At 39.6% G+C, this 25,797-nt stretch overlaps 1 protein-coding gene across 9 annotated transcripts in view; it reads right to left on the bottom strand.

Annotated features, from left to right (window-relative positions):
- The window catches only part of CACNB2 (calcium voltage-gated channel auxiliary subunit beta 2), a 327,268-nt gene that overhangs the window by 80,623 nt on the left and 220,848 nt on the right, over positions 1-25,797 (bottom strand). The window contains exon 1 of one of the 9 annotated variants that reach the window (XM_019752079.2): positions 1,192-1,311. The exons of the other annotated variants lie outside the window; for them this stretch is intronic. Within the exon in view, the coding sequence (XP_019607638.1) occupies positions 1,192-1,212 (21 nt within the window). The 5' untranslated portion in view covers positions 1,213-1,311. Of the gene's footprint in view, positions 1-1,191; positions 1,312-25,797 lie in introns of those variants that run through there. 9 annotated transcript variants of the gene reach the window in all.

The raw sequence follows: 25,797 nt of genomic DNA, 5'->3' as shown, positions 1-25,797 counted from the left end.
AGGGGAAAAAGGTAGTTGAGTGGAAGGCCACACTTCTAATGCCATTTCATTTCTTAATATATGCCAAAGCAAGACAATGTCATATTGAACAAATTCTGTTATGCTACCGTTTAAAACAGAGCTAAATCAATATGACGAAAACACTCTGCCCATGGCTGCAATGTCTGTGAACAAACTTTGAGACAAAGCTGGGGACAGATGGGAGTTTTTGGGTTCTATCTATCAGCTCCTGCAATGCTAGACCCGCTAGCATAATTATAAACCTTGTCTCAGAATTGAAAGTGGAAGTTTGTAAGATGAAACTGCCCAGATGGTGGCTGCGTTGTTGCTGAGGACTCCATTAAGCAGACAGCTTTTCTCACATCAAGTGCGCTGAGAAGAAAGTGAAATGGAAGGACCGTGGAAGAAATGCTCAAAGGTTTCCAAGACCTACTCATCCTTCAAATTCCTGCGCTACATGGATTTCCAGGATCCATATGATCTCCTCACTTGAATAGATGTTTATCACATTTATGGTTAAGATTGGAAACTTGGACACTGATTCCCTGATGATGTGCTACAGTCGCTGCTGAAATATGTTCCAAGTAATATGTTGACATAGCTACAGTGATTCTTTTTGCCTTTATAAAAAAGGTAAACTAGGGCATGTGAGGATCATTCTTGCATTATTTTGCTCCCTCCCCCTTATGCTGAAATGTTTCCTTAAGAGGAAGGAAGAAGGAGGACCCAGTTCTTGGGGTTCCCTCACCACCCACATTCTGCCTTTAGCCACGACCCCCCATGAGCTACCTCAGTGTATTACTCACCACATTTTTTATTTATTCTTTTTCAGTAATTACTGAAAACACTGGTTTTTAGGGGATGAGATAAAACACATCAAAAATATCTAGCAGGGAAATAAAAAAAACCTGCTTTGGTTAAAAGATGCCCTTAGCCCTGTGGGATGTGTTTGGGAACATGGGGTGGTGGGGAGGCCTTCCTCCATTCAAACCTCGTGACTCAGTAACCATGTCCTTCCACTTTTTAAAAGACAGATATGAAGAGAAATGCAGCACATAGGGATTTTATATACCGTTCACTCCTTAAGATTGTTGGAATTGCGTGTTAATGGTATAGTTTGGGGCTCTACTGACTTCTTCATTTGAGAGTTATATAGACCCAAGGAATAGACAGAGAAAATACAAATTTTACCTTGAAGAGAATTGGTGCCATTGAGCCTGAGGAAATGCTCTCTTGTCTTACACTGCCCGCCCTGCACCTTCCATTCTGGTGACAGTGGCAGCTTCGTAGGCTCAGGGTCTGCACTCTGAATCATTCTGTCCCCTCCTGCTTCTTGTTTCAAACCTTGGCACTGAAGCATGACACTGCCCAGGTTCCCTTTCTCTGCTGTAACTGGCTCATGTCCTCGATCACGTCTAGGTGACAGCAGCTCTGGAACAACCTCATCAGATGGAGTACAGCCCCTGGAATGTACCCCAAAGCAGGCCCCTGAGCTGGCACTGTTCTCATCAGGGCCTGGCTCCTGGAAAAGGGACCCGACGAAAGGATGATGGAAAGTCAAACGTGCCAAATACGTGCAGTGAGCTATCTAGCTCCCCATAGACTAGATACAATTCCTGGCCTCCTCATTTACTAACTGTGTGAACCTGGCAAATTACCTAACTGCTCATTACTTCATTTCTGTAACTGCAAAATAGATCCCTACTTCATCCTTGTGAGGATGGAAGGCGTTTGTTCACAAGTGCTTGCTCTTCTCATCAGACCACCTTCTGACTCTGCTGTAGCCGAAACACTAATGTAGCCCGATCATACTGACGGCCTCAGGATTTTCTGCAATGGGGGGATTATATTCTCCTACTCTTTTTAACTTAAGAAGTTTGGTAAAGTCTTTGCCACCCTTCATACTATTTCCAGACCACAGGACTCCCTCCTCCCTCCCAACCAATCGTGGGCCATCTAAGGCCCATTCCTTCCACTTAAGCCCAGTGTAGGGGACCAGAATATGTCACTCCTAAACATGCCACACTGGCAAAAGGATTCTCTTGAGCTGGAGGCAAATGAGAATCAACAGATGCAGAAAGATGCCTTCCCAGAGTTTCCCTTAAGTGACCAGAAGTAGAAACTTTTGAAAAATAGGAACTGCTATAAGTCTCCTCTCCCAGGGAAGTTTTATGGGCATGAAGATGACAGAAAGATGGCACCAAAAGGGACCTGTACAAACAAGTATTACACCATTAGTGTCCCCCATATGTTTACCTTCCCACAGTCTGCCACTCTAGAAGCTCAAAATCCTTTCAAAATCCTTTTCGTCTTGTCACTTCTCTGAAAAGTTATTGTTCTTGTGTTAAGATGCTATATATATGAGCCCAAGTTCTAAGCATCCCATGGAGTCACCCTTCACTGATGTTTTTTCTACATAAACTCTTTTTCTCTCCTTCGTCTGCCTGTCAATCTAATTTACAGGGCTGCAGCCAGAGAACCTAGAAGAGTCAAAGGAAAAATCATTTATTTCTCCCCTACACCACCTTCCTTGATGGTTTCAGCATTGGGCTCACAGCGTTTTCCTCTATCCTATCCATCTTCATTGTCATAACTTCAATATCCACTGTGACAACTTTCTGGACTGTAGCACATAATTCTTCAATTCCAGAAGCTGTCATCTCTAGTCTATCCCTACTTCAAAACTGCATATGTCTTTATCTACTATTTCTTCTTTCACTTCTGGTCACTTTCTGACAAAGATGCATCTTTTCTCTCTCCCAAGGCTCACCTTCACCTGCAATCTGGATTCCCCAGTCTCCCACCTCCAGAGCAGAGTTCCCCAAATTGTGGTCCCCATGTCAACAGCCTCAGCACCTCCTGGGAACTTGCTGGGAAGGCTAAGTCTTGGGCCCCCAGATCTACTGAACCAGAAACTCTGGAGTGGGGCTGAGCAGTCTGTGCTTGAACAAGTTCCCTAGGGATTCTAAAGCAGGATTACTGTTTCAGGGAATTTAGTAGTTATGCAAGTATGTCCCCACCCCTCCCCACCCCCCATTACTCCTTCTTTTCTTCTACTTAATCATGTTCTGGTCTCCCATATCCTTAAAAAAGAAAAATCTGAATCCTGCTCCTCTTAGAAACATTCATTAAATGTTTATTTCATTGATAACATTCTCTAAATGACCTACTTTCTGTTCACATTTTCTCTTAAAGACACTCAAAGTCTCCTTAAATAGGGCTTCCATCTCCATCACATTCTATTAAAGCTATTCTTTCTAAGGCCAGCAAGTTATCTCCCAAACCTTATAGCTCTCATCCTCCCTCAATCTCTCTGCAACATTTGACAATGCTGAACACTTCCTTAGTCTTAAGAGTCCTATCCTAACTTCCTAAAAGAGCAAGATTCCAATTCTCTTTCTCTCTGACCATTCTTTCTCAGCCTCCTTTGACAGTTCTCTGTTTTATCTCACACAGGTATTTTTCCAACGCTCTTTCTTCCCTATTAGTCTCATCTTTACCACCTAGTCTAGACATTAATTCCAAATTCAACCTTCTATCCTAACCTCTCATCTTAGCCATAGTTTCACAAAACGAGCAATCATCTAGATGCTTCCAACTTGCGTGGTTCATGGTACCTCAAATTTAATACATACTAAGGTCAACTTATCATTTTTGGTCCAAACCAAATTCTAATTTTCATTTCCCAGTTTTTATTAATTACATCATCATTTTCCCAATGTAGTATAGCATGTCCCAAAATAATGTCCCAGGAAACGCTACAGTCTAGAAACTAAAAAAAAAAGAAAAAAAAAAAAAAAAAAAGATGTTTCTATGAACAAATAAATGTGGGAAATGGGACAATGCCATCATCTTCTTGGAGATTCACAGTGCTTATTAGCGTATTAGAGGCCTTGAGAAATCCTGCACAGGAAAAACAATGCATACAAGTGCAAATTAACTTGAACAAGGTCTTAATATTTTTGGAAATATTAAACAACACCACTCAGAACATCTATCAATACACATAAGAAGTGCTACCTTTATCATCATCTCGTCTCTGCCTCTTACGTCTGATTATTTGCCCAGCCTGGTTGACTTTCCCTTGCAGAGATCTTCTTTCCAGTTTTATAGTCACCTCCCACTTCAGGCCCCTCCTACTTGTTGTCTGGAGTATTGCAACTCATCTCACTTTCATTCTCTTGAACTTTTAATTCAGCCTGATTAGTATGAGGTCAGATTACTTAAAGTACAGGTCAGATCATTTCAGTCCTTGGTTTACAATCTTCACTAGACTTAAAGAATAAATGTCACCATACAGAAAAGTAACATTCAAGAGCCTTTCTAACCCAGATGAACCCTTGCTTGCCATCCCTTTCCTTCCATCCCTCTGTTCCCTATATTTCATCTAAAGTGGACCCTCACCTTTCCTCACACCCATGCTCTGGCTCACCCTATGCTCTGGCTTCATCGTGAGAAGCCCTCCAGCAACATCACGGTTTCCAGTGCTTACTGTTCTCCACATTTCAGCTACGATCCCACCACTTCTGGGAGCTTCCTGACACCCCAGTCATAAATTGTCACTGCTCCTTTTGAAATCCCATAGCTGTGTTCACTGCACTTGTAAACTCTTGTCTTCTGTCTTGAGAATGAGGCACCGCGAGGACATAAAGTGTGTTTCATACATATGTATCTCCCCAGCTGGACCTATTGCAGTGTCTTGCTCAGAGAACTCTAGAAATAACCTGCATAATAAATAAGGATCAAATTACATTGACCTGCACAAGGAAGAAGAAACAAATGCTCTTAAATGCAGAACCAGTGGCACTGGGAACGCCTTTCCCAGAATGTGGCCAGTACATGTGTGATGGAAAAGAAAATCCCCCATGTTCTTCCTTCAAGTTCAAGCCTCTTTGAAATACTAAGTGCTGTAATTTTGCTCTGTTGGTAGCTATAAACACCATAGTTCAAGATAAACTATCATACATAGTAATTTGCACCAGTTCCCAGGGTGCCAGCTGCTAGGCAATGTCCTCTCCTGTTCCTGAGAGGAATCAGATGGGTTCAACTTCCCAATAAAATTTAATACCGAACTGAAAAATAACAGAATCATGTCCACATTAGTGATGATCAAAATTACCATGGGCAGAAGAAGCAAAACACATAAATGATTCCTACTGCCACTCTCACCACAGCAGACACTCCCGATAAGGAAAAAACGGAGAGGAATCCAATCTGTTACATAACAACTGAGGCACAAGCACTTGGGTAAAAGCAAAAGCAAAACCTTGGGATTACTAGTTCAACAAGAGATTACAAATCTTTCCAAAACAAAGGGTACAACCATTGATAACCACTAAAACTGTTAGACAAAAGTCCAAAAATTCTGTTCTTTTGTATTTCTTATGATATCATCGTTTACTCTTTGCCTCCTCAATTTACAATTACAAATGTCATGACCTTCAGCCAGTATGTTTGTCACTTTCTCCTCTAATCACTCACACACACACACACACACACACATACACACACCCCGGGGGTGCCAAGAAAATTCATACACATGACTTGATTCATCCTTTGTTATCGGTGTACTTGTATATTGAGTATTACAATTTTAGTACAGTTTTTTTTTCCTTTTTTATATTGTGTATACATTTTTCGGCACGCTCTGTGTGTGTGTGTGTGTGTGTGTGTGTGTGTGTGACGTTATGAAATGTAATGAGAAAAGGAAGCCAACATTTGTCAGGAAAGAAGGACGCTAACACTTACTGAATTCTCACAACCATTGTTAAGTGGTTATTATTTTATAGATTCCAGAAATCCACACTGGCACAGCAGAGTGAGTAAGTGCACTAACTCTGGGACAAAACACATGGGTTCATATCCTGCTTACTTATTTACTGGCTGTGTGACCTTGAGCAAGTTACTTAATAGTTCCCCCTCTACAAAATTAGAATACTAATTGTATCTATATCCTGGAGTTATTACAAGTATAAATCAAGGTAACATCTCTAAAGTATTAAGAACACTGAAAATTTTAAGTTTTTTGTATAAAGATTTGTTACAAAAACAGCAAATACATTTGATTCAGTACCGTGCTTGAGAACACAGAGATAAATGAGTGGTGAAGTCCAGATTTTAACCCAGGTCTTTCTGACTCTTTTCACTTCATTGTCCTCAGTGGAAAGGACAGCTTATAAGTAAACTGAGGGAAAATATATGAGACTGTAGTTAGCATCCTTTAACTGAGAAGATAATGTGTTATAAATTGAATTGTCTCTCAAAATTCATATCTTTAATTCCTTACCCCCAGTACCTCAGAATGTGACCTTATTTGGAGATAGAATCTTTACAGAGAGAATCAAGTGAAAATGAGATCATTAGAGTGAGCTCTGATCCTATATGACAGGTGTCCTTATATAAGGGGAGGGGGATGAACGTAAACATAGACATACACATAGACAGAAGATGATGTGAAGAGATACAGGGAGATGATGACCACCTACAAGCCAAAGAGAGAGGCCTGGAACAGACCTCAGCGCCCTCAGAAGGAGCCACCAGTTTGGGATACTTTGCTTGGCAGCCTTAGCAAACTAACACAATGGCCCTCACCAGAACCTTTGAGCCTGTTCTCAGAGGTGACTGACTATGTAAGGCTGTGCTTTTTCAACACAGCTTGTGGTCACAGGTTTTATTGGCTTGCTTGGGCAGCCATAACAAAGTACCACACGTAAGTGGCTTAAACAACAGAAATTTGTTTTCTCACATTTCTGGAGGCTGGACAACCAAGATCAAGGTGTTGCAAGCTTTCGTGCTCTGAGGTCTCTCTCCTTGGCTTACAGATGGCCGCCTTCTCGCTGTGTCCTCACATGGTCACCCCTCTGCCTGAGTGTCTGTGTCCTAATCTCTTCTTCTTATAAGAACACCATTCTTATGAATGGTGTCCATAAGGCCCACCCTAATGACCTCATTTTCATTTAATTATTTCTTTACAGGCCCTATCTCCAAATACTGCCACATTCTGAGGTCCATGTTGAGGTTAGGGCTTCCACATATGAATTTTAAGGAAATGAAATTCAGCCTGTAACATGGGCTATGGGGGTCTGAAGGCTCTAAGAGATACATGAGTCATCCCCCAGCTCTGTGCATTTTACTGAAGGATTTGTGAGCAAAATGTTAAGTCATTTAACTTCTAAGTGATCTAAACATATTTTTCTCTTAAATCATATTTTGGAGGAAAGGTAAAATTTACACGGGTTTTTTTTTTAAAAAATAAAAATATATTTCACAAGAGCGCTCTTTCCGCGGGCCCACTCCGTCTGTGGGCCCAGGCCCTGCACAAGGTTTGAGGAGCCACAAAGTAAGAGAATGGGATCACCAAGGTCACTCAGTAATGAAGAGGGACCGCGCTCCAGGATCTGGGCTGAGAAAGTGCATACACAAGCTGAATCATCTCGTTAGCTTCCTGCCCCTAGATGGGGACCAGAAGTTGCTCTTCTAATGTTATATTGAATCGTCCCAGAAGGATAAAGATAATCTTTGTTCTTGTGAGAACTGTTTGCTCAAATTAGGTGATGCCCTTCCAGGTACCCAAAGAGCTGGGTTTCTCCTTCTCCTTTAGCTGTTCAGGAAACAGAGCAAAACAACAAACCACAGCAGAAACCCAGCAGAGAAGCCCAAGGTGCTAGGAAAGCTCCTCACAAGGCCCCCGTACTTCTCAGAATCCTCAGCTGGTCACCTAGTCAACTTGGCAGTGAGCCTCGGGGTCTGCTGACTGCCCCTGTCACTGTACCTCTCTCCCAGAAATGGCTTTTTCCTTCTGTTAGAACCCTGGGGTGTGTGCTAACTTGTCAGTGATTGCACAGGCTCATTGATTCACTCTAAATTTAGCACCTGTTATGACTCAGGCACTCTGCTGAGGACACAAACATAAACAAAACCAATTTCATTAGAGACTTCACCATCAGGTTAAATGAATGCTAAAGTCAAAAAATAAAAATGGGTAGAAAAATAATTAAGATTTGTTTAGCTGCTTGACTGGTTTTTCTGCTTCCAAACTTGCTCCAATCCCACAGCCTTTCTCTCACAAAACACCCAGTGATTTTCTTTTCTTTTTCCTTTCCTTTCCTTTCCTTTCCTTTCCTTTCCTTTCCTTTCCTTTCCTTTCTTTTTCCTTTCTTTCCTCCCTCATTTCCTCCCCCCTTCCTTCCTTCCCCCCCTCTTTTTTTCTGAGTGTTCTTAAAATTCAAGGTTTAAATCAAATTATGTCACCCTCTTGTTCGACACCTTCCATTGGATCCCTCAGTACCCACAAGAAAGCCCAAAGACTTCCCCACAGCCCGCCTCCCTTTCCCTGGCCTCAGACACACTGGTCTCCAGATTGCTCCTAGGATGTGCTTCAGAACCTTTGCACTTGTTCCCACTTCCTGGAATACTCTATCCTCCAAATATCCACAAGCACACACTCTCACTCCATTCAGGTTTCTACTCAAACGTCACCTCCTCAGATAGGCCATTTCTGATCAGTCCTCAAGTCCCCATCTACCTGCCCTCCTAATTTTATTTTTTAAGCAATCTATCACCACATCGCATTATATATGTGTATGTCTGTGTGTGGTCTGCTTTCCTCAACTGGATTATAATCCTCCTGAGGGCCGGGGCTTCGTTTAGTTTACTGTTACTTCTGGTGGCTGGGACAAGGGTTGGCACACAATAGGCTAAATGAATGAGCGAGTGAGTGAGTGACTGAATGAACGTGGATTAAAGCTAAATATTAGATGCAACCTTGCATCCTTGGGAAGAAGCTGATCGAAGTTGAATGGCTGAATAAGCTGATTTATACCTGTAAAAACAACAAAACCACAAGGATCCTAATTCATGGTGGGATAATCTATAGATAATATTTAGAACATGATTTTGAAGGTAGTAGTGGGAGGTATGTATGGGGGAGGTATGTTCCCTGAGGAAAGCAATTCAGAATAACTGGAGTAGGGGTCAGGTATAAAAATATACCTTTAAGGTGATCAGAATATGTCACTCCAAAATATGTCACTGTGGCACATGGTTTATTTTGAGCTGAAGGCAATTCAGAATCAACAAATGCAGAAAGAATTCTCTGCTCTCCCCTTAGTCATCCAAGACCAGGGCAAAAATTTCCCTTCTGAAGGCATCTCCCTTTCCTCAACTAGGAACAGGAGACTGACACTTATCACCAGAGACACAGTCAGCACGAAGATAAGTCTGCACTAACAAACCTTACTAAAATAACCTTCAAATTCCATTAGTTTCCACTATATATTTCCCATTAGCTTCCCTATAATTTGTCATCTATTGAAATCCAAACCCCCTTTCCTTTCTGAAAAATGGTTAATGAGCCCTTGAGTCTAACCACTTCTTTGAATTTCACTTTTTTTCTATGAACTCTCATGCACATAAAAATTAGTAAAATTGTATGCCTTTTCTCCTGTTAATCTGTCTTTTGTCAGTTTAATTTGCATGTCCCCATGAATGTACCCAAGAGGATAGAGGAAAAGTATTTCCTCACCAACAGCCTTCATTTCACTACCCATCCATGTGCCTTCCTAGTCCATTCTATTTAATGCTTGGTCATATCACAACCAAATTATTTAATTCGATGTGTACTCTACTTTGTAAGAACTATATTTATAACACATTCAGACAGAAGGACTTAGTAAAGGGACATAAAAAAATGTCATATGAGGAGTTGGGGATTTTTCACCTGGAAAAGAACAAGTCTAAAGGAAGAGCAGGTGATCCAATATTCCACAAGTCCCAGAGGGGAATAAAACCCGGATCAAAGAGTTGAGATGTTAAAGCAAGGCGACTTCATTATATACACTCGTAAAGACAGAGCTATTGGCAGAGGACACCGGCTGCCAGCCAAGAGGAGGAGAGATGGCCTTTATGAGAGATGTGGTGGAGAACAGATGGATAACCAGCCTGGATCGCTATCAGAGATATGCAGTGTCAACACAAACAGTGCACAGGTGGGCTGGGACAGCAGGGTCTCAGTTACAACTCACAAACTGTGGAAACTTGACTGCCAACTGATGAATCTGGCCATCAGGTCACTCATCATTAAAGCAAGGTGGATTAAATCAGTGGCTGGCAAACCCAGTTCTTCAGAGGTTCACACACAATGGCTCAGGGATGCTTTAGTGGTGATTAAAGAGGGGAACGCAACTAGACCAGGCTGCACGACCCCTTCCTGCCTCTACCAGTAAAATCCTGTTATCTGGTTCACCAACTGAGCTTTGAAATAGATTTCATTTGGAAGAAGGAAAAAAAAAAGTGCTCTCCTATTAAGAAGAGTTTAAAAACAACCAGAGTAGGTCCATGTCCCTTTCACTTCTAAAATTCTATTCTTTGATATCATTAACAGGCTAACAATTTTAAAAGAATACAGAACTGAAATACTTAAATTTTGAAAATAAAACTTAAAATAAATAGGCACTCACTAGTATTAATGCAACTGTACTGGTGGAAAAATCAGTTCTAATACATTTCCATTTTATTTTTATGTTACTTTGTCTTGATTACACACTTTTTAAAAATGTAGTAATAAACAAATAATTTTCTATGACTTGGGAGTTTTGAGGCAACTCCTAAATATGCCCGTGATATTGCAATTTATAATAAGAAATAAGAATAAGAAATATAATAAGAAATATGTATTTGGTTTTTATCCCCACTCCAGGCACAGATCTCCCAAAACCTTGGAATTTCCTAAGTATTGGTAGCAATGAAGGTATTTTGTTCTGTTAGTGAGGTGACTTTTGGAAAGCCTCTAGATAACCAGAGAGTGAGTGGTTGGTTGTCAGGGGAACCAACCAAGAGATTAGAGGGTTGGAACTTTCAGTCCCATCCCTCCTGCCTCAGGGGACGGGTGGGTGCTGGAGGTTGAATCAATCACCAAGACCAATGATTTAATCAGTCAAATCTACAAAAAGAAGCCTCCTTAAAAACTCAAAGGAAAGGGTTTGGAGACCTTCTGGGTTGGCGAAGAACACGTAGAGAGTCTGGGAGAATGGTGAGCCCAGAGAGTATGCAAGCTCTGTGCTTTTTCCCCATACCTTGCCCTCGGCATCTCTTCCTGACTGTTCCTGAGTTATATTCTTTATAACAATCCAGTAATCTAGTAAATAAACTGTTTCTGAGTTCTGTAAGCCACTCTAACAAATGAATGAAACCCAAAGAAGGGGTCATGGGAACCTCCTACCTGTATCTGGTAGGACAGAAGCACAGGTGACAACCTGGACTTGTAAGTGGCATCTGGCTTGGAGGAGGTGTGCACTATTGTGGGATTGTAACCTATAATCTGTGGTATCTTAAGCTATCTCCAGGTACATAATGTCAGAATAGAGTGAAGTGCTTGGTGGTGTTGAAAAAAGAAAAAAGAAAAAAACACACACATGCTGGAATGCCCAAAGTGAAGGAGATTCCAAATGTAAGGTAATCCTACATTTTACAAACGACACATTTAAACTTTGTCGGGGCCAACCCTTAGGATCAGAGAAGACAGCCCAATGCCGTGGCAGAAACTCTAGATGCTCACCAACCTGCTTTCTTCCTTAGACTACGGACAACTACCTTTCCAGCCTTCCTTGCAGTTCGGTTGGGCCCAGGTAACTGAGTCTGGGCCAGTGGAATGTGACGCCTGTCATTTCCCAGCCTGCCATTTAAATGCCTCATGGGGTCTGCCACGTTCTTCCTCTTCTGTAGCAGGTCTGGGGCTATGTGTTAAAAATATTTCTCAGTAGAGCGAAATAAAGTCTGCATACCTACCCCGCTGCTTGAAGGAGATCAACTCAGTGGGTGCTGGATTGTGACATACCTGAGAAATAAATCTTTACTGTGTTAGACCAGAGAGAGGTCTAGGATTGTTTGTTATAGCAGACAGTATTACTTGTCCCCATAAGAATGTCTACTTAAAATTTAGTAACACTACTTAAATATCACATTATGTAAATGTATACTGATTTAGAAATATCCTTCTTTCCAAACCTTTTTTCATATTTCATAAAACAACTTTTTGTGAACTTCTCACCTGTCTCACGGACATCAATAGAGACACAGAAACATCTCACTTCCCCTCCAGAGGAAATTGCCATCCAATTTGCTGGAAAAAACACTTCTTTGAATTCTTGAGTTCACTATAGCATCTAGTATTTACAACTGTGAAGTCAGATACCCAAAAATGAATGTTAAGTCTCTATTTAAATTTTTAAGTCAAATTTGTCAGGTGAATTATATAAACACCCCCAAATATGACCTCAAGTAAGACTGACTGAGATCACTCAGGCCCGTGTGCTTCCTGCACCAGAAAAGATTCTGTGAGGTTCAAATACAAAGTGACTCTCTCTTTTTTCTGAGGAATAACTTTTGTTCACCATGAATAAATTATTCCTGAAAGTTCCAATTTATACTTTCCAGCGAAAATTGCTGGTTTAGCAAAATATACTTGAAATGCCTTCTAAGATTTTATTCAAATTTGAAATTAAACAGATACTTCTAAACTTTCCCACCAAACAGGGAGAAATTCTTTTTATTGGCAGAGTAACCAATAGTGGATATAATATTTAAATTAATTCACTATTTGTGTTTTATTCTCCTTTTATTGTACCTAGCTTAAGAATTTTCAAGGTAATATACACTGAACTTAACTCACTTTTTAAAACAGTTTTCACAGAAGGTATAATATTCATTTTTATTCTGACTTTCTCTTTTTATTCAAAGGTATTGATGGAGATAAGCCTCATCTTATATTCTGGCATATGTGGTAATCTTGGGTAAATTTATATCTCAGAACATTTTTTGCATATTCTCTTTCTAAGTGCACATGGAAAAAATAAACACGATTTATTTTTGTTCAGTTGTATAAGCTCATTTGATTTTGGCATCTACATGGAATGAGAACCCAGTAACATTTTGCACGTATAAAAATCTCTGATTATTTTTTCAGGTGCTTTTATGTTTTTAAAAAAATACCAAATATGATTTGCAAGCAATAGTTTTTTTGATTGTAAAGCCATATTTGTCAAGGAGAATTAATCTACACATGTATATGGTTTAAGCAGAACTTTCAAGGGCTATTTTTACCTACAGTCTTTTTCTAATTTTTGAGAGTAGGAGGAGGTATGTGGAAATGATTAATAGAAAGGAAATAGCATTGTTTTGATTGGGTGATTAGTCTTGTTTATTGTTGGTCTCTGCTTTGTTCACCATGAATAAATTATTCAGGAAAGTTCAAATTTATACCTTCCTGCCAATACTGCTGGTTCAGCAAAATATGTTTGAAATGCCTTCTACGATTTTATTCAAATTTGAAATTAAACAGACCCTTCTAAACTTTTCCACCAATGAGAGGGAAACTCTTTTTATTGGCAGATTAATCATTAGTGGGTATAATATTTAAATTAATTCACTATTTGTGTTTTATTCTTCTTTTATTACACCTAGCTTAGGAATTTTTGAGGTAATATATACTGAACTTGACTGATGTTTAAAAATATTCTTCATAGAAGACATAATATTCATTTTTATTCTGACGTTCTCTTTTTATTAAAAATTGTCTCAAAACACTCTGTAGATTTTTATAATGCTTAAAAACTTATCCTACACTCAAGGCCTGATCTACATGACAACTGCTTATGTCCTGGGCTCACTGATGCTATGGATTCTCCAAACAGAACCAGAATTTGCCAGGCTCTAAGTATATCTCAACAATGTTGATGTTATGATGCTATATGTACATTCAAAAAAAAAAAGTTCCAGATAGATACATTATTGAAAGTTTTGGGGGAAAGTAGTCAAAGATCTATTTGGTGGTTACTTCATAACTTCCTTTCTGTCAAAGTCTGAGGCGAAGGGGTGATAATTGAGAAGGGCTTGGGGACTCTCCCCGCGTAGAAATTTTACCTTTCACATAGATGCTGTATCGTCAAATCAGGTGGATTTTCATGGTTTTATAATGAAATATTGTGTTGGGTTATCTGTTGCCAACTCAGCACTCTCCATTACCATCACCACCCCATACCCTTCCATGTAGTAAAAGGCATGGACACCTGGTAATTATATTTACAAAATTTCTGCCAACAGGGAACCCTGTTGGGTCCCCGCAAATAGAGTGTTTTGAGAACTTGTGTGAGTCATAGACGGCAGGAGAGAAGCCATATTATTGTTTGACACCAGCAGAAAGTAGATGTATGCGCTCCAGCAGACAAGTGGTGCTCCAGTTCCATTGGGCCAACCAATAGTTTCAGAGTGTGGTTCAGGAAGAAGTCCCCGAAACCCTTCTAGGGAGCACACCAGGTCAAAACTATTTTAACAACAACATTCGCGTTATTTGTCTTTTAATACATTCATTTTCTCATATTTGTGCGGTGGAATTTTCCCGGAGCTGCGTGACCTGTGAGGACTTCATAGCGCTGATGGCTAAGGGATTGAGTGCTTGTGTTTTCTTGTGTTTTAAATGTTTCTGTTTTAATTTCCAATGTAATAAATATCAATAGATGTAACCCATGTAAGCAAAAGCTCTTTGTGGTGTTCAATAATTTCTAAGAAGGTAAAGCATTCATGAGACCAAAAAGTTTGAGAAATGCTTTTCTAATTTATATCCTAAGAATCACGTACCCAGTGCTTGAGGCAGCTGCAATGATCAGTGGTGACTTTGTGCGATTCCAGCAATTTCTTCACTCCCCCAAAGCTGCTGGCAAACCCGAGAACTAGTAGCTTTTTCTGATTTTATTTCTTCAGTCCCTTTAGGATTTGTAAGCTGCTAATTCCCTGTATTAAATGCCTTCCTCCATGAAATATGTAATGTGGCTTTTGTTTTCTTGACCAAACCAGGGTCGAGTTCAACTGATGCTCAATACAGGATACTGCAAATTTGTTTTTAATAAATCTTTAAAATCATACCATGTGGGGAAAACTCTTCCCTACCCCACCCCTACCTTACTATAAATTAGAAGAAATTACCCTCAAACCATTTTCTCTCCAAGTTGATGGCCCAAACTCAGTGTTATTTTAAAACAGTTATTCTATCTATATATAACAAGCATGTGCTTTCCAGAGAAAGCTCAAAATTAACTGATAAAGCTTTACAGGCAACTTTACAACAGTTCTTGTTGAAGGCTATGAATACTATAACACGGTTTGTTGTAACACAATAGTTGTATTTCAAGAAGTTCCATGGTATTGACAAAAAAATATGATTAAAGACAATATAATTGATTGTGGAAAAAGCATTTAAGGCTAGGAAGTGTCAAATTTGCCATCCCTGTAGTTATTTATATATTCCTAAAATTTTAACCATAAATAACACTCACAAACTCTTCATCTAATTACACCTATCATTTGCACGAGAAAGGGCTTTACTTTGCTTCTCAGGACCAGCCAGCATCAGCACAGACAGATTCCTACACACTGTTACCGCTCTACGACCAGCTGTCTCAGAAACCGGTTCAGAGCTGCTGAGTTGCAGAAAGAACAGCCATTTTTCTTATGGCCTCGGTCTTGATCCCCACAATACTGCAACCAAGGAGGGTCTGTCTGCTAAGAGGACCTTGATGCTTCATCCATCACCTGGTTTCCATGAAAACTGAGCTATGAGAATCGTTGGAATATAAAATCGCCTAACTTTACAAAAGAGAAATTGGTTATTTCAGTCTTTGATCCAGTTACATGAAACTGCCTGCTGTTCCTAAAGCAAATCTTGCTCTCTTCTGCTCTGGGGAGCACACTGGTCCCCTCGCATGAAATATCCCATCTTAATCACCTTTCCATCTATCTGCAACACTTCCTAGTACCTAACTCTACAAAGAAGTTCAAGTCTAAGTGTCAACAGGACAAGTCTTTGTTCAAGTTGCTCCCAGTATACACGTGTGGGGAGAGACACACCTAACTTGATATGGTATCATAAGGGAGGTAAGAAGCATGGACATGATGTGTGGGGGTGGGAGGTGACAAGTAAAGACAGAGGGAGGGCTGGTGGGGCACAGCAACGGACCAGGCCAGGCCGTAAAGCAGGGCTACTGAGTGGTAGGGAATATCTGAATGGAATCCTAAACCTTTGGGCAGGAAAATGTCCTGCTGCTGGGAACATTTAATAGTTCATTCATTTTTCTAGGACGTGAGAAAGATGGCAGGAGGTTTCTGTCTAATCCAGGGACAAAGGACAATTAGGCAACATACAACCTTCGTGTTCTGCAACCTGTAGGCAGGATCCTTCCCTATAGCTAGTCAGCTCCTGGTCATCCAAATCAAACAGGTAATCGAGGCAAGAATAAATGGGAGTACATATGTGGATCGTATTTTATGGGAGTTAAAACAAAATAAAGCAACTCAGAAGCTCACAGACTAGTAAACCAACACAGGCCACAGCCAGGCCAAACCACAGAAAGATTAGCTCCCCACTGTCTGCCAAACTTGAAAGGATCTTTCAGTTTTGTTTGCTTTCTCACAGGCCATTGAACAATCCAAAAAACAAAACAAAACAAAACATTGAAATCGCTGGGCACTGACAACTGTTTAAACTAGAACACCCTTCACAGCTCTATAGCACAGGAAAGTATTTCAAGTATTATGTATTTGCCCAACCCCTGCTTCTACACTAGACTAAACACTATAGCTAAAATGAGAACTCCAAGAAGAATGCATGTGGTAACCTCAAGTATCTGACAACAAAGGAGAATGCAGTGTTTTGAGAACTGTCCCACAGTTCTTTAGACATCAGCTATTCTAATTGGAGGAAGGCTGGGATTCTTAAAGATTCTTGTACTTTGTAAACTTTTATGGTATATGGATTTGTTTCAGGAGTCTGTGAAGACCCTGGAAATAATAGCCAAGCTATGTGGATGTAAGGTATTTCCCTGGAGAAGGCTCACAGATTTCATCATATATTCAAAGGCATTCATGACCCACTAAAGATGGAGAACCACCACTGGAAAAAAAAAAAAATCCTTAAGGAAAAGGGTTCCATATTGGTGACATTACAATGACTGTTTTTCAGAAGGAAATAGCATACACCGGGGGTGCCAAAAAAATGTACACAAGTGGACACTTTGGTTACCGTTGCTCAAGCAGTAGTTTGCCACAATCAGAAGTGTCTAGACGCTGATGGTAACCACTTTGAGCACCTCTTGCAATTGCAGAAGTCAAACGTGACTTGTATTCATCTTTTGTTATTGGTATATATTGAGTATTACAAGTTTAATACAGTTTTCCTTTCTTAAAATATATATACATTTTTTTGGTACCCTCCGAATATTTCAGGGAAATATAAAAAATTATTTCAAGATCTAAGATTATAAGGTACTTATTTGTCTTAACTTGAATTGATAGTTTTCCTTGGGCTGGAGTTAACAAGAGTTGACTGACCTTTACTAATATAAAAACATTTTTACATACATATGAATTTTTAGGGCGAAAATCCTTTCTTTTCAAGATATTACATTTCCCCAAATTCCTGCTTTATCATTTTACCAAGACAATTAACAAAAGTATAAGTCTAGAAACAAAAGGTTCATGTTTTGTAAAACTAAGCTATTTAGGAGAAATTTAAAGTATTATTTTGAGGTATAAACATGACAGTTAAAATTAAAAAGCCTTTTCAGTAAAATTAAAAATCCTTTTCAGTTCTTCTTGTATTTTCTGGAACCCAAATACCTTTGGATAGGGTCAAACTCAAATGTATGTTAAACTAAATTCTAGACTGAAGGTGGTTATATAGATATAGGTGAAATATCAATTAGATGACTGACACTCCAAGAATAGACCTTAGTTTGTAGCAAAAGGTAAGGAATGGAGTGTACACGTATCAATGTATAAAGCTTAAATAAAATATTTAGGGTTGGGATACATCCCATTAGCTGACTTTAGGTCACTTAGATCACTTGGATAAGAGGATACTGACTTAACTGCCACCTCTGAAATGCCAACTCAGGGGCAGACTATGTAGCATAAAAGTGATACAACACATATGGCATTTCGTAAACATTATTGCACAGTCCGTGGTACTGTAGGACCTGGGTCTCAGTGTGATCAACTCCTCTCTCTCAACTTAAAGTGAAAAGTTGAATAAAATGGTACATTACCACATGTCCTCTTCGACTGAACTCCTGGAGATCAGTCTTATATTTCCTAGCACACCCGAACATAGTTGTGTTGAACACATTAATTTATTATGTGGAGATTTTTATCTATTCAAAGGATTTCTCTACTCCATTGTGCGTCCATCATATGCTTCAGACAACTTAGTATACTATATGCCACAGATCTGCTGTAAGTCTGTGTGAATGTGTGTGACATTGAGTTGTTATGTAAACAAACTTGTAACTTGACTTTCGTCTGTAAAGAATGCAGGTTGCCTCAAATGTAAGGTTACAATTGGTCCAATAAGTATTTCATGCAAGGATAACTATAGTTCCCCAAAGATGACAAAAGGAAGAGTTATATTGTTTAAAATCCAGGGAGTAACTCTAGAAAGCTGAAAGACTGGAAGACTTACCTGATTGCTCACATTTTTCACCAAGATCCTGCCAAACACACTTCCTGGCCCAGTCTTGGGAGGGTAGGGCAAATATAGTATTTAGCCTCATATCTTCAAGAACACTTTGTTTGTTTGTTTTTTTAGAGCAATGGCCGATAGTTCTGCAAATATCAGTGGAAAGAACTCTTCGAACTTTCCCTAGAAAGAACTAGGGAATCATTACAACATAAATAACGTTGACAGCTAATTGTACAATTCATCTCCCTTCTTCAAGACAGGATTTAATTAAAATAAAACACCTTTTTAAGCCACATAAATTTCTTTAAAACCATCACTAAAACAGTTTTCTAGCCTTTACATCATCTTCTCATCTCTCTCTAGTCAATTATAACATCTAACTTTGCTTTTTGGCTGATATAACTTTTAGACCGTTCCTTTCATTTGTTTTCCCCTTAGGAACAGACAATACTTACGAAATTTCTTTTCAAATAGTTTCACTGTAATTTCAATCTTCTTTCCCTCATTCTACTTAAACTGTTTCTTCCACATTCTTCATACAACCTATTTTCTAGTGTGGATGAAAAAGGGGCCACATACTAAACCTGACAAGCTCAGGGGAGGCTGGCATGGCAAGCCCTAAAAACTCAGAGACCGAAAGTAATCACATAGGATGGTCTGAACATAAAAATTCTTCAAAGTGGGTCATGGCAAGTAGTCACATCCTTGGCCTGTAGCTTCCTTGAAAAAGGTCAATTTTTACCTTAAGTGAGCCTGTGTATTGTTTTTTTGTTTTGTTTTGTTTTGTTTTTGCATCTAAGATAACATACACTTGGAATGTCAGAGTAATCCCTTTTTCTGGACCCCTCAGGGCACAACTTACCCACCAGAGCTCGAGACCACAGAATCCCTCATTGTTATCTTGTTCCCCGAAAACCATCTCTATGTGCTGTAAATGTTTATTAACTATCCTGTACCCATCAATGTAAAGAAGTATGTGTCCCTCTGTTTTACTTTTTACCCAATCCTAGAGATTTCCCCATATCGCTTTCTCCCACCCTTTTAATCTACCACCAATGGTAACCCTCCCTATGTCTCCTCCATTCATTCTAATGTATAAAATAAGCTGCAAAACTGCCATTCTCCGGAGCATTTTCTTAATGCGTTGTGATTTTGCTTCCTGGCAATTGTTGTCAGTTAGGCTCAAATAAACTCATTAAACTTCTCTACAGGTTTGGACGTTTCTTATGTCAACACTAGATATTTGATTATTTTTCCTATTCTCTACAAGAAGACCATATTCAAATATTTTCAGGCCTATTTCATGTATAGTTTCCTTTAACTAAGAATACAGTGCACACGTACATCATGAAAACTCCTCCTTTAATAACTTATTAGGTTCAAGAAATTTAAGTTCAAAATTATTGTTGAAATAATGTTAAAATGTGAAAACATACTCATTCCAAATCTGTAGTGTAAAGACTATAAACTAACTAAAAATGTGTGTGTGGGGGGAGAATTTCGTTTGTAAATTCTCGTTGTACTATCTAGACTCAATAGCAAAAAAATAACAGAAATTATATTTTCACTTTTGAAATTGTTTTAATAATTGCCTTGCCCCCCCCCTTTTCATTAAGGAAAAGAACAAATGTTTTGTTCCTTTAATCCTTCTACAACATGAAACAAAGACAGCACGAGTGCATTCTCAGTTTACATCTAAGAGGGGATCATTGATTAGGTGAATGAACCTAAGAACGGAATCCTACCAGACGGAAGCCTGGATCCTTGTCCTAATTTTTCCACTTAAGAGCTCAGTAACCTTGGGCAAGATCCCTCCATACCCACCATCAATGTCCTCATTCATGAAATGGCATAACTCTATTCCCTCCCCCTTCCGCACTAAGTAGTTGCAAGGATCAAGCAAAGTAAATCAATGGGAAGTTAAACACTGAGACACTGTACAAGCAAAAGCTATAATTACTACTTGCTGACGGTACAACTTAACAGGATCAATAAAATAAATCCAAGATAAAAAATATTTTACAGCATTATTCACAATCGCCAAGAGGTGGAAGCAGCCCCAGTGTCCATCAGCAGATGAGTGGATAAAGAAAATGCGGTATTGCTACACAACAGAATCTTATTCAGTCTTTAAAAAGAAGGAAATTCTGTCACATGCTACAACAGGGATGAGCTCTGATGACATTATGCTTAGTAAAATAAACCCATCACAAAAGGATAAATACTGTATGATTTCATTTATTTGGGGTACCCAGAGTAGTCAAAATCATGGAAACAGAAACTAGAATGGTGGCTGCCAGGGGCTGGGGAGGAGGGGAAAATACACAGTTTCAATTTTATAGGATGGAAAAGTTCTAGAGATCTGTCACTCGACAACGTGAACATAGTTAACACTACTGAGCTGCACACTTAAAAGTGGTGGAGGGTAAAAAATATATATATCAGTATGATTTGTGTTACTAGGTCAACTGGAATTGAGATTTAAACAAAATTAAACCAAAATAATAGCCTTAGTTGAATGCTTCTGCTAGAAATCAATCTTGTTAACCTTAGAAAAGCACACTACTGATTAGCACAGGCTCTGCCCCCAGAGACACTCACATATCAGTGGGGGCATCTCTAATGTCAATTGTCCTCCTTCTGGTCTTCCAGTCCTCTCCCACCCCGGCAGTGTGGGGCTCCACCAGCTCTCTATTCCTACAGCATTTGGCTCACGTGGCTGCGACTCCAACACTTACCACATTATTCTCAGTCAGTCAGCGACACACATCACACATTTCTGGCATCATCGTTAGACCGTGAGTTTCTTGAGGGAACAACCACATCTAACACATCTTTGATTTCCCTTCCTTTAGCCCTCAGCTCCACAATACCACTCATTAAAAGTTTGCTAACTGAATGAATTCCGTTCTTTCACAGTTTTCAACATCTGTCATTTAACTGCTGGTGGGGCTAAAACTCAAGAGCAGAGAGAAGTGGACTATGCTAAGCTATGTGTAAGGGATTTGTGTTGTTCCCCATTCATATCTGGTAGAGAAAAAGGAGGGGGAGAATCATGTATTTATAGCTGTGTTTAGAATGATACAATAACGATGTATCAGTTTCACCAATCTAAAAAATAAAAAAATAAAAAACTTGAGCTGCAAAGTTTATAATAATTCTCCCCCATCCATTTATGGTTTTGAAATAGCCAGAAGTCTGTATTATGTTAACAGTCCTTAGAAGGGTTCTTACATAAGAGTGCAGTTTTAAATGGGGGCAAGCCTCAGCCTTCTAGAACTCCATTAATAAAAACCCTAAGTCCACTGTAAGGGAGCCTTGAAATAGAATATCAGGTTCTCTTTAAAACATGTAACTCCTACCCAATGGAAACTTAAGACTTATTCATAGGTAGATTGCAGAGATAAAAATAACCATAAGGAAATAAAGAATATGTAATTTTATTCCTAAAATTCTCAAGTGTTACTAAGACAGCAGGTGAGAAAAGCAAGAAAGTGCATTAACTCTCTCTTGATAACTGAGGCAGGAATCTGGACCAGTGAGATTAAGGAGTTCAGAGCACGCCTTTACTCTCAAGGGGCAAAGTCTAGTTCAGGAGACAGCACATGTGCCTTAGTCACAGGAATGGATGGGGATGCAATCTGACCCAATGAAATGAGCTGCTGTGAAGATCAAGTGACAGAGTCAACGTCAGTCATGTCCCACTCAGGTCAGGAGCCGCAGTGGACATTACAGACCTGGCATACAGCACTCACCACTGAGTTAGAAACAAATACCTCAAACACAATACCGACCACATGTAATAAGGTATGGTGAGCATGCACAACTAAAGGGGAATGAAAACAGTGGTTTTATAACTTCTGAGACCAACTCCCATTAGACACTGAACTTGAGGGCATGAGTTGTGTGTTCCAGTTGCTTGTACCGAGCCCAGTGCCCTGACTAGGAACCCTGAGTTTGACACGTGCCTGCTCATACAAAGTATTCTCAGAACCACGATGGAGCTTCACACATGACTTGTCAAAAGATCCAGCAGCCAGTCTGCAGCAGAGATGGAATCCTAATCCAGGTTTCCCTGAGTTGAGGAGTTGTGACAGAATGCACATAACCAGTGACACCTGAAGTATTTCCAATCTGACCCTTTATAGAAAACATCTGCCAACTCTTGGAGTAAGGCTGTAAGCTTAGGAGGATGAACTCAACATTGACAGAAATAGGGATGCAGAAAGGAAAGGGATTCAAGGAGAAAATGGGGAGCTTGATTTTCAACGGGTGGCAGAACTGAAAGTGATGCCAAAAAGGGGAAAATGTGAGAGACCGACAACAGGGAAATAGGTCATGGGCAGAGGTGCAGACAAAGTGAGAAGGGTAAGATAGTAAAGGGGAAGATGGCAGTGGCTTAAAACACTATGGAGGTGAAGCTCTATATTCAAAGAATAACTTACAGAAGTCCCAATATGTCGAATGAATGGAGAGAGCTGTTGTGGCTGAATCTGGGAGAAACACAGAAATACACAGAACATACGCTGCTGGGCTCCCCTTGGCCTCTGCACGACTGCTGAAGAACTCATCAGTTTCAAAATCAATGGCATGCCTAAAGCAATAAAAGCCAGGAGGCCAGAGTCTAAACAGTGGGTTGGACAGACTTTCATGCTTCATTGGGGGGAACTAGAAGCAGCTGCAGAAGAGATTGAAAAGGAACAACCGGAGAAGTAGTAAAAACAGGCTTATGTCGTAGTCAGCACCTGTGAGACAAAATTGACTTAGTGGAGAAAATAAACAAAGTGAGGCTTACAGAGAAGTCAAGGGAATGCTAAATAAGAGGTCAGGGGACTTGATTAGAAGGTCATCAGAGACCATCAGTAGAGAGATAAGAATCAGGAATCAGTTTCAAGGAAGTGGGTAAGAAATTAAAGAAATGGAAGCAGGGGGCAGCATAAAGCCTGGTATAACTAAGGATGGCACTAACAAGAAGGTACAGATGGGATAGGAGGAAAGACAGGGTTGTTTATTTTAAAAGGTAAGGAGACATTTCTTCTTCCAAAGAGGTAAGAGAGGAGACTGTTCTCAGAAAATGGCTGCAACAAATCCCAGAATCTACGCCCTTGGTGGCTCCCATCCACCCTGACTTTAGGTTTAGCCACTCGGTTTGCTTTGAGCAACAGGACATTAGCACACACGACACAAGCAGAGACTTGAATATAGCCGTCTGGGGCCTGTTCTCTCTTGCTATGCTTGTAACCCTGAGACCAGCATGACAGCAAGCCAGCCAGTCCCCTGGGCAATGAGAGATCACCCAAAGGAGAATGAGGCACCCAAGCTGACAGCTGCCAACCTGCAGACACATGCAAGACGCCGTCCCACATCACCTGGTCACCAGCTCACCTGCCAGCTGGCCAGTGGTGCATGGAAGAGATTTGTAACCTAAGTAAAAATGGTGGTAACTTTAAGCCACTAAACTGAGTGCAGTTTGTTCTGTGGCAAAAGCTAGCAGAGAATGAATGAGGATTTACCTGACGTAAAAGAGAGTACAGGAATCAATGCTATAGGTACGACTGCATGATCATGAGTGCTCAGACGTATTTCAAAATGCTATAAGGCCACAAAGCTTTGCTTTTTCATTTTATGTCTTTCAAATTGTCTAGAGTGAGCAGTAATCATGCAATAAGTGTTGCTATTATTGTTGTTATTACCATTACTGTCAACTAACACTGGAGATGAGTGGAAGAATTACAGCACCAGTGGATATGACCGTACCTACCCAATCATACTTATGAGTAAATGTAGAAGCTAACCCAGGTCCAGGGGACTTTCACACACCTTTGATTTCTTACAGATAGAAAAATTGCAATCTAAGCTAATGCAATCTAAGCTAATGAACAATAAACTAATCCATGTTGCTGGAAGTTAGACATATTTAACCAGTTTTCTAATTCTATTTGGAAGCTAATTGCTATAAGCAGACAAGAATTGACAACTTTTCAATGCAAAAATGAAAGACAGCATCATTGAAGGGAAACATGTTACCCTAAAATATTTCTCTGAGAATGTCTGCCATGTTTTGTGTTTTCTATTAGGAGATCTCTCTGCTAGAGTTGTCTTTTACCAATGAAATGTTGTTTTTTGGTTTGTTTGTTTTTTCCTATGAGCAGCTGTCTGGTTTAATACCTGCCACAGGTTCTTTAGATTCTTTCCAATAGTAAAACTTCTGGGTTGAAGAAAGTGTGCAATATAGGCAGCAATATGTACTTCTCTCAGACCTTGCACAGAATTTTCTCAATCAGACCCATTTTAAAAAATATGTTTAACATTTTTTGAAATAAAAAATTCAGCTTTGGGTTGAAAGTGAATAAACACATTCATGTTTCTTCTTTCTTCAGAAAAGACTCTGAGTAGTTGAATATTTCCAATTGGGTAGGATTCTCCCCATGTCTCATTACGAGAAACATTTTTTTCTCATTTATAGTATGTTTATTGATAAATATGGGAAATAAAACATGGTCAACAGCACATATGCTTCCTCCTGAAATAATACTTGTTTGAAAAACTATAAACCCACATATATAAAGACCAGAAATGCGAAGAGATTAGACAAAAATGTCAAACAGAGAAAATGACAGATGGTGGTTAATTAACGGAGTAGAAAGACTGAGAATGTAAAAAGCAGGAGACTGGGGACTAATCTCTAGGACACTGACAAGACTGAAAGAAAAGACACTCCCTCCTCCCAACCAATTACCCTATAAAAGACCAACAGTCAAGAAGCTTTGCCATGGCACTCAGAGCGTCCAGTTGGCTTTACAATGCTTTGCTCTTAATTATGAACGGACATCCAGAAATCAAGAAAGTCTCCAATACGTAAAAATACGATCAAATTTTAAAAGTTTTAAAAACAGTGGCAGTACAGAAAAATTTATAAAAAAGAGAGATAAAAGAGAAGACATTACACCCATGGAATAAGAACAGGAAGCTACACAGAGGGATACAAGAAGAAAGCTTTTGAGTATTAGATATTTTCAAAGATAAAAATCTTACTAAGTAGGTTGGAAGATAAGTGGAGAAAAATTCAGATAGTAGAATAAAAAGAGAGGGAGAAGTAGGGAAAGAGTGAGGAAAGAAGAAGCTCTAATCAAACGTCTGACAAACTAGAGAACCAGAAAAAGAGGGAAACACAATGGAAAAAATTATCAAAAAAAGAAAGAAAGTCACTTTCTAGAACCAAAGTGACTGGCCCTTTACAATGAACATGTGTGTGAGAAGCCAGGCACAATAAATAATAAGACCCACACCAA

The sequence above is a fragment of the Rhinolophus sinicus genome, linkage group LG02 (genome assembly GCF_036562045.2).
Source record: "Rhinolophus sinicus isolate RSC01 linkage group LG02, ASM3656204v1, whole genome shotgun sequence".
Classification (NCBI taxonomy): Eukaryota; Metazoa; Chordata; class Mammalia; order Chiroptera; family Rhinolophidae; genus Rhinolophus; species Rhinolophus sinicus.
The sequence above is the reverse complement of the archived record's forward strand: the minus strand, read 5'-3'. Positions and strand labels throughout refer to the sequence as shown.